This window comes from Nicotiana tabacum, chromosome 8 (assembly GCF_000715075.1).
Source record: "Nicotiana tabacum cultivar K326 chromosome 8, ASM71507v2, whole genome shotgun sequence".
NCBI lineage: Eukaryota > Viridiplantae > Streptophyta > Magnoliopsida > Solanales > Solanaceae > Nicotiana > Nicotiana tabacum.
This window is the reverse complement of record NC_134087.1, coordinates 127,986,627-127,995,235: the sequence shown is the minus strand read 5'-3', so window position 1 is coordinate 127,995,235 and position 8,609 is coordinate 127,986,627. Positions and strand designations below refer to the sequence as shown.

At 40.1% G+C, this 8,609-nt stretch overlaps 2 protein-coding genes across 2 annotated transcripts; both read right to left on the bottom strand.

The window, feature by feature from the left end:
- Positions 1 to 2,358: 2,358 nt before the first annotated feature.
- LOC142163302 (uncharacterized) lies at positions 2,359 to 7,102 on the bottom strand. The gene is made up of 9 exons (XM_075220575.1): positions 6,697 to 7,102; positions 6,132 to 6,448; positions 5,591 to 5,740; positions 5,427 to 5,501; positions 4,892 to 5,267; positions 3,958 to 4,403; positions 3,343 to 3,468; positions 2,479 to 2,940; positions 2,359 to 2,421 (listed from the first exon to the last, which is right to left on the bottom strand). Exons 1-9 carry the CDS (start codon positions 7,100 to 7,102, stop codon positions 2,359 to 2,361), a joined length of 2,421 nt encoding a protein of 806 aa, XP_075076676.1.
- Positions 7,103 to 7,288: 186 nt separating this feature from the next.
- On the bottom strand, positions 7,289 to 7,654 carry LOC142163301 (uncharacterized). The gene has a single exon (XM_075220574.1). It carries the CDS (start codon positions 7,652 to 7,654, stop codon positions 7,289 to 7,291), a length of 366 nt encoding a protein of 121 aa, XP_075076675.1.
- Between the last annotated feature and the right edge of the window lie 955 nt (positions 7,655 to 8,609).

Genomic DNA, 8,609 nt, shown 5'->3' with positions numbered 1-8,609 from the left:
TCATCGGATTCAAGCCTAAGAATTCCAAAACTTTAAAAATATGCTTTCGATCAAAAAGTCTATCAAACCTCGTTCGAATGAACTAAAATTTTGCATACACGTCAAATTAAACACTACAGAGATACTCCAACTTCCGTAATTCCATCCCGACGCTTGGATCAAAATCTCACTATCGAACCGGAAACTTCAAAAATTCAACTTTCGGCATTTCAAGCCTAAATTAGCTACGGATCTCCAAAACACAATCCGAACATGCCACCAAGCCTAAAATCACCCAACGGAGCTAACGGAACCATCGGATTTCCATTCCAAAGTTGTCTTCATAATGTTCCGACTACGATAAACTTTCTGGCACTTCAGTTCTCATTTAGGGACTAAGTGTCCCAAAAATCTCCGAAACTCAAAATCGAACGTTCCGGCAAATCAAAATAGTAGAAATAAACTCGGGAAAAGAAGTTAATAGGGGATTGGGACGTTAATTCTTAAAATGACCGACCGGGTCGTCACATCTCAGCACGAGGCAACAGAACTTTGTTCACCAACTCGAAGAGCAACTGATAAACAGGGAGTAATGCCTTCTTGTGAACCTAGTCCCCCTTTTGGTTCGCATTATCCTTTACCATATCATTCTGGAAGTTAGACTCACACGCATCTTTCACACTAGACACACCAACTGTAGGGATTTTAAGAATATCCCCAAGCAGACTCACACCAAACACGATGTCCACCTCATTCACCAAGGCACAAATGTCGTCAGTATCAACAAGAAAGAGGCTTGCATAAAAGCTTTGAACCTCATCTTCGTACACTTTGGGTGCATCCATTTGGAACAGGTGCCCCTACCGTTGAAACTCAACCATTGCAAGGACTTGTCTTATACCAACCATATCATAAATTGTTGGGACAGAACGTTTTGGTGCCTTAATCATTCTGAAGCAGAACTGGTTTCACTTTTCATCCTTTCTGCAGAAACAAGTTCCTTAACTGGTTCCAGCTTTCTCTTTCCAGACTTCACACCACTTGATTTTCCTTTTCCCTTAGACTTGACCAACACATCCTCATCAGAAACTAAGGGTTCACTCACAATATCTTTCACTTTAAAACTGGGGGGCTGTAACATTCTCCACTGAAGTAGATTGCTTCTTCTTCTGGGACCTTCTCACTAAGGAACTAGGTTCCTCAGTTGTTTCCTCCTCAACTTCCACCACAGGGACTTCCTTACCACATACTATTTCATTGTCTTTCACCAGTCTCCTCTTTTTCTTCTTACTACTCTTTCTGCTCTTTTGAAGGGTAGATTCATAAGCTACCTTTTCTTGCAACCTAGTAGTAGGTCGCTTGGTAGAAGACTCAAGAGTGGACACTACCCTTCACTTGACTATGAATGCTTCAAAAGGAATGTTGTCTTGATCCTCCTCATCACTAGACCTCATCTCAGGGACTAGAATGTCCAAGGTCTCAACAGCAAATGGAGGAGGAGATGCAGGAGCAGAACTTGCCTGAGAGTGAGAACCCGGACCTAATTCCTCCAGAGAGGGGTCAGGTTCCTCACGAGAGGGCCCAGTAATTTCTGCTAGTGCAGAGCCTTCAACAGCCACCATGGCTCCTTCTCCCACCAGTCCCTATGTCTTATTCCACTGAGACATGGGTGCACCAGAAATTATCTCATGTAAGACTCCATTAGTAGATACCACAAAGATAGTTGCTAAATTTTCATCCTCAATAGGCTCCATGGCAAGCACAGAATCTGAAGCAACAATGGCAGAAACCTTTGTGACCTTAGTACTTTTACCATGTTCTCCACTTTTCCCTTGATCAAAAGGAATCTCAGAAGATAGAGAAGGAGGATCAACGACTTTAGGGGTTTTTGAGATAGTCACCTTAGAACTGGAGGGTGATGAGAAATCTAGTTTAGGGGTGATTTTAGTGATGAAGACAGGGATAGTTACAGAAGACTCATTGGGGACGGATGACTCAATAGGTTTTTCAGTATTAATGATGACTGTGGCAGTAATTTCAGAGTTTGAGTCAGCCATTGAAGAGATAGAGAGAAAATTCTTTGGAGAAGTTCTAATGGAGGACTATGGTCTGTGAAGAAAGGAGAGGGTTTTTAATGAGAGAGGATAATTATGAAGAGAGAGATGGGAACCGGCTCTAAAACGGCGGTTGTGCTTGGAGAGTTGCAACATTTCAGAGGGAGATGGAACGATATGAAGTGAAAAGATGTGACAACAGAGTCTAAAAAGGTGGATGACATGGCAGTTGATATTTGTACCTTTTCAAGACGTGTATTAAAGAATGCACATAACTACTAACCTTTGGTACAAGAACTAGGTTCTTGACCTGTCATTAAAAACTTCAATCCTCTTTTATCACCCATGCAATGCATCTACAGCTTCTATAATCATCATGCGTGTTTACCTGCAATGGTATTGAAGTGAGTTAGACTTGGCTAGAAAACACTTTAGCTAATTTTACCTGAAGGTGATTTTCATAGCCAACTAATGGGGAATCAGGTTCTAAATTAGGCTTCAATAGCCCCAAATTCACCCTATTTCTTTCAAAATGTTCCCTACTTAATGCTTTCATGAAGATATCTATAATTTGATCTTCTGTATTGCAGAACTTCATACAGATCAGCCCTTTCTCCACATTGTCCCTCAGAAAATGATACCTCACATCAATGTGCTTGGTTCTTTTGTGTTGAATTGGATTCTTGGTCATGTTGACAGTACTGGTGTTATCACATAGAAGAGGCACACAATTATTAAATACCCCAAAATCCTCTAGTTGCTGCTTAATCCATAGGAGCTGACCACAACATGAGGATGTAGCTACATATTCTGCTTCAACTATTGAAAGAGCCACTGAGTTTTGCTTCATTGTTCCCCAAGAGATGAGACATGATCCTAGAAAGTGAGCCAATCCAGAAGTACTTTCCTATGCATAATATAACCTGCATAATCAATATCAGTATACCCAATAAGATTAAAACTGTCACCTGAGGGATAATACTGGACCAGGTCCTGTGTTTCCTTAAGGTATCTCAAAATTCTTTGGCAGACTTTAGATGAGATTCCTTGGTCCTGTCACTTGAAACCTTACACATAGCCCCACACTGAAGACAATATCGGGTCTGCTGGCAGTGAGATAGAGAAGAGACCCAATAATGCCTCTATACATAGTTTGATTCACAGGAGATCCAGTTTCATCCATGTCCAGTCGAGTAGCCGTAGCAATAGGAGTGTCTATCACCTTTGATGCTTCCATATCAAACCTCTTCAAGAGCTCCTTGATGTATTTCTACTGACAAATGAATGTACCCTTCGTGGACTGCTTTACTTGAATACCCAAGAAGAAATTCAGCTCCCCCATCATGCTTATTTCAAACTCACTTCCTATGAGTTTTGCAAATTCCTCACACAGAGAATCAGCAGTTGCCCCAAAAATGATATCATCAACATAGACCTGAACAATGAGCAGGTTTCTTCCCTATTTCTTCAGGAACAAGGTATTGTCAATTTTCCCTCTTATAAAGCCATTTTCTAAGAGGAACTTTGACAACCTTTCATACCAAGCTCGAGGAGCCTGCTTTAACCCATACAATGCTTTGTCCAGTTTAAACACATATTCAGGGTGTTCATGACATTCAAACCCCAGAGGTTGCTTTACATAGACTTCTTCCTTAAGAAATCTATTCAAAAATGTACTTTTGACATCCATTTGGAACAGAGTGAATTCCATATGAGATGCAAAAACGATTAGGATTCTAATAGCCTCCATGTGAGCAACTAGAGCAAACATCTCATCGTAATCAATCCCTTTCTCCTGATTGTAACCTTGAACCACTAGCCTGGCCTTGTTTCTTGTAGTGTTTCCATGTTCATCAAGCTTATTCCTGAATACCCACCTGGTTCCTATAATGATTCGATAGGGTCTAGGTACCAGGTGTCATACATTGTTCCTTTTAAACTGATGCAACTCATCTTGTATGGATGTAATCCAATGTGTATCTTTCAAGGCTTTCTTGATATTTTTGGGTTCTCTTTGGGAAAGAAAGGCTGAAAAGGCAAGTGAATTTCCAGCTTTTGATCTGGTCTGCACTCCAAAATCTAGAGGGGTAATTATGTTGTCAAGAGGATGAGAGCTTTTGTGTTTCCAGTTGGGCATTTGAGGTTCATTTGTAGAGGAGTTGGGTATATCTAACTGGTTTCCTTGTGTTATTCTCTCAGGTACTTGTGGAGTACCATGCACTGCATCGACTACTCTTTCTTCAGCTTCAGTGGTTGTAATTGAGGTACCTGGTTCCCTTGAGGAAGAGGCAGCATTGTCTCCACTTGGCTCCTTCACTTGGCTCATCATGTCTGCCTTTCCATTTGTCATGTCAATGCCTTCACCTGGAACTAGTAAGGGCTCTCCGTCTTGATCATCCTTAGTACTTTTCTCACATGAGGGATAGGACTCGTCAAAGATTACATGAACACTTTCCTCAACACATTGAGTCCGCTTGTTATATATCTTGTAAGCTTTGCTTTGAGAAGAGTACCCCAGAAAGATTCCTTCATCACTCTTGGCATCAAACTTACCAAGCGGATCCTTTCCATTGTTGAGAACATAGCATTTGCACCCAATGTTCTTAGGTGAGTCAGCTTGGGTTTCCTTCCATTCATCAACTCATTGGAAGTTTTGTTTAGGAGAGATCTGATCATGCATCTGTTCACTAAGTAGCAGGCAGTATTGACAGCGTCAGCCTAGAAGTTCTTTGCAATCCTACTATCGATCAGCATTGTTCTTGCCATTTCTTCAAGAGTTCTATTCTTCCTTTCCACAACTCCATTTTGTTGGGGAGTTCTTGAGGCTGAGAAGTTATGGGTAATGCCATTTTCATTACACAACTCATCAAATTTGGCATTAACAAATTCTGTTCCATGATCTGATCTGATACATGCTACTCTAGACTCTATCTTCACTTGGATTTTCTTCACAAAAGCCACAAATACCTCAAAGGTTTCATTTTTTGTTCTAAGAAATAGAGTCCATGTGAAGCTGGAGTAGTCATCCACTATCACAAAGATGTATCTTTTCCCTCCCCTGCTTTGCACTCTCATGGGGCCACACAGATCCATATAAAGAAAATCGAGTGGCTTTGAGGTGCTGACATCTTTTTTAGACTTAAAAGAGGACTTCACATGTTTTCCTCTAGCACAAGCATCACACACTTTCTGTACTTTGAACTTTGACATGGGCAGACCACGGACCAGGTCTTTCTGAATTAGTTTATTCATAAGAGAGAAGCTTGCGTGCCCTAATCTTCTGTGCCAGAGTTCAACATCATCATTAACAGCTTTCAGACAACTCAGATCACCACTTTATATAGACTCGAAATCAGCAACATAGATGTTCTTGTATCTCTTGGCCACAAGTACCACTTTACCAGTTACCAGATTAGTAACTGTACATATCTTGGACAAAAACTCCACCTTGTTTCCTTTATCACAGATCTGAGAGACACTTAAGAGACTGTACTTAAGACCATTGACATAATACACATTCTCAATAGAGTGAGTGAGTAATTTCCCAACTTTTCGACTCCAAGAATGTCCCCCTTTTTCCCATTGTCAAAGGATACACTCCCTTCTTGCAGGGATTTTAGTGAAAGGAAGTCCATAGTGTTTCTAGTCATATGTTTTGAACATCCACTATCCATGAACCATTGCTGACTGCTTACTTTCACTGTTCCCTGCACAAGGATATCAAGAGTTAGTTTTAGGAACCCAAATAAGTTTGGGTCCCTTGTAGTAGGCAAGAGGATTAATAAGAGCTCTCTCAGTCCATGCAGGTAATATGTATTTTTTATGGGTGACACCTGGTCCCTTTTTAGAAGTTACATTTTCAGCAAACATTTTGTTTTTCTGAATAGATTGGACCCTGGCTTGGAAATTTTTCTTGAAATGCCCATTGTTCCCACAGTGGGCACACATCCAGTTATTTGGTACAGTAACATACTTGTTATAGGGGTTAAGGGGTTTTCTCCCTTTGGAACCCTATTCCCTGCCTAGATTAACATACATGGCAGTGATAGCTTGTGAGGACCAGGTTTACTTTAGGGACTTTTCAAGATCATTTTTTACTCTTTCCAATTCAGTTTGGAGATGTTTGTTTTTCTTAGTTTCAACACACAGGTTAGCTCTCACAGCCTTCAACTCATTTTCAAGCCTAATATGTGCCTCACTGGCTACCTCTTTTCCTTTTCCAGAATTTTCAGGTTTAGATTCAGTCCCTAGTCCCTCTATTGTTTCACTCAGGTCTGCAATCACTACCAAAAGATTATCTCTTTCTTCCTCAAACTCAATCACTCTCTTCACTAAGGCCTCTTTTTCTTTACTGAAGTTCTCAATGGTTTCCTTATGGTCAATAACTACCACCACTAAGTCATCTCTTTCATGTTCTATGTTAGCAATTTTTTCGGTTAAAACAAATTTTCTTTCTCCAACTCACAAATGGTTTCCTTCAGATCAACTACACACACCACCAGATCATCTCTAGTTTGTTCAGCTTCTCCTAGATCTAAGGTCAAAGCATCCTTATCTTCCACAAGACTATGATAGGCATCAATCAGTATACTAGCTAAAGACATGAGTTTCTTAGGAGAGTAGGATTTAAGATTTCTCTGAACATCCCTGAAATTTACCTCACTGTTGTCATCGTCTTCATCATCATCCGATTGGGCCATCAAAGAAAATATTGAATCATATTCATTTTCCTCACTTTCAATTTCCATCATGGAGCTGTCACCTGCATCAATTTCATCTTCAGACCCACTAGAAGAGTCTCCCAGTGCTGCAAGAGCTTGTTTCACTACATTGTTAGCACATCTCTTCCTTTTGAAGTGCTTGTCAGGAACCGGGTTCCTCTTGGCTGCTTTTTTAGGGTTGTACTTGGAATGTTCTTGCTTCAGGAGAGGACAATCTTTGATGAAGTGCCCTGGCTTTCCACACTTGTGGCAGAGATCATAGTTTTTTGTTTTGTTGGAGTTGCCTCTTTTTAATATTCCTCCATTTCTTCTAACCATCTTCTGAAACCTTTTAGTTAAGTAAGTCATGTCATTGTCCTCCTCACTCGAGTCGTTGCTTTTAGCTTTGAGTACTAGGTTCTTTTCTTTCTTTGGTTCTCTTCTTTCACTGTCTATCTTCCTCTTCATCTCGTAGGTTATCAAATTTCCAACCAGCTCATCTATGGTCAGCTCTTGCAGGTCCTTTGCTTCAGTAATAGCATTCACCTTGCTTTCCTAAGAACTGGGCAGGATACTGAGAATCTTCCTCACTAGCTTATTACTAGGAATGATTTCACCAAGTGAGTGTAACTCATTTATGATAGAGGTTAATCTTATGTGCATATCTTGAATAGATTCATCATCCTTCATCCTAAAGAGTTCATACTCGGTAGTGAGCATATCAATGTTAGATTGTTTTACTTGAGTGGTTCCCTCATGTGCTATTTGCAAAGCTTTCCATATCTCCTTGGCAATTTCACAAGCAGAGATTTTATTGTATTCATCATGTCCGATTCCACACACCAAAATTTTCTTGGCACGAAAATTTTTCTCCACAACTTTCCTATATGCGTCAGTGTATTCTTTTCTGGTCTTTGGCATTGTCAATGCAAAGTCTACAACTGCCTTTGTTGGGATGTAAGGACCATCACATATAACATCTCACAACTTTGAATCTTCAGCCATGATAAAATCATGTATTCTTGTCTTCCACAACCCATAGTATTGCCCATTGAACCTGGGTGATCTGTACGTAGATTGACCTTCTTCAAAATTTGGTGGAGCGGCCATAAGGATCCTTCCTAAGTGTTAGTCTGATAGGAGGAACCCGCTCTGATACCAATTGATAGTTTATATGAGTCCACCAAACTATAGAGTACCAGGTCCTCTATGAGTTTCCACTAGGAATACTAATAAAACAATAAGTAAATAAGACAGGGAGTTTTACATGGAAAAATCCCTGCTCAAGGGGATAAAAAACCACGACCTACACTGGTAGGATTTCAACTTCACAATGAGCAACTTTTAGATTACAACCTATGAAATCTAGGAATTAAACTCATAATCCCTCACTAACTCGCAATACACCTATTACAAGCCACTTTGCAATAAACCTATTACAAAGACTTCAACTCATGACTAACTCTAGTCACGACACAAACATAAAGGCTTTATGGTTTTACAAAAGGGTTCCTAAGTAACGATTCTAGCTAAGCAATTTAGGAATTACCACAAGAACAATTACAAAGTTACAACTCAACTAAGGATAACAACATACTAGATTTAGGAACTAGTCCATAGTAGCGTTTAACTTTGTTCTTCAGGCTCTTGAGAATTAAGTTCACTATTTGCAGAAGGCTTGAATGCTTGAAGTGAATTCTCAAGTGTTCAAGTGATGTTTTGTTATAATGCTCTTGTTAATACATCTTTGATGACATCACTTGAATGATGTAAGCACTTGATTGGTCAAAGGACAAGTGACTGCAAAATTGCTGCACTATGTGCACTATTTCTGTGGCAGTCACTTTCCAGCTGTGTACGGTTGACTTTCGTACTG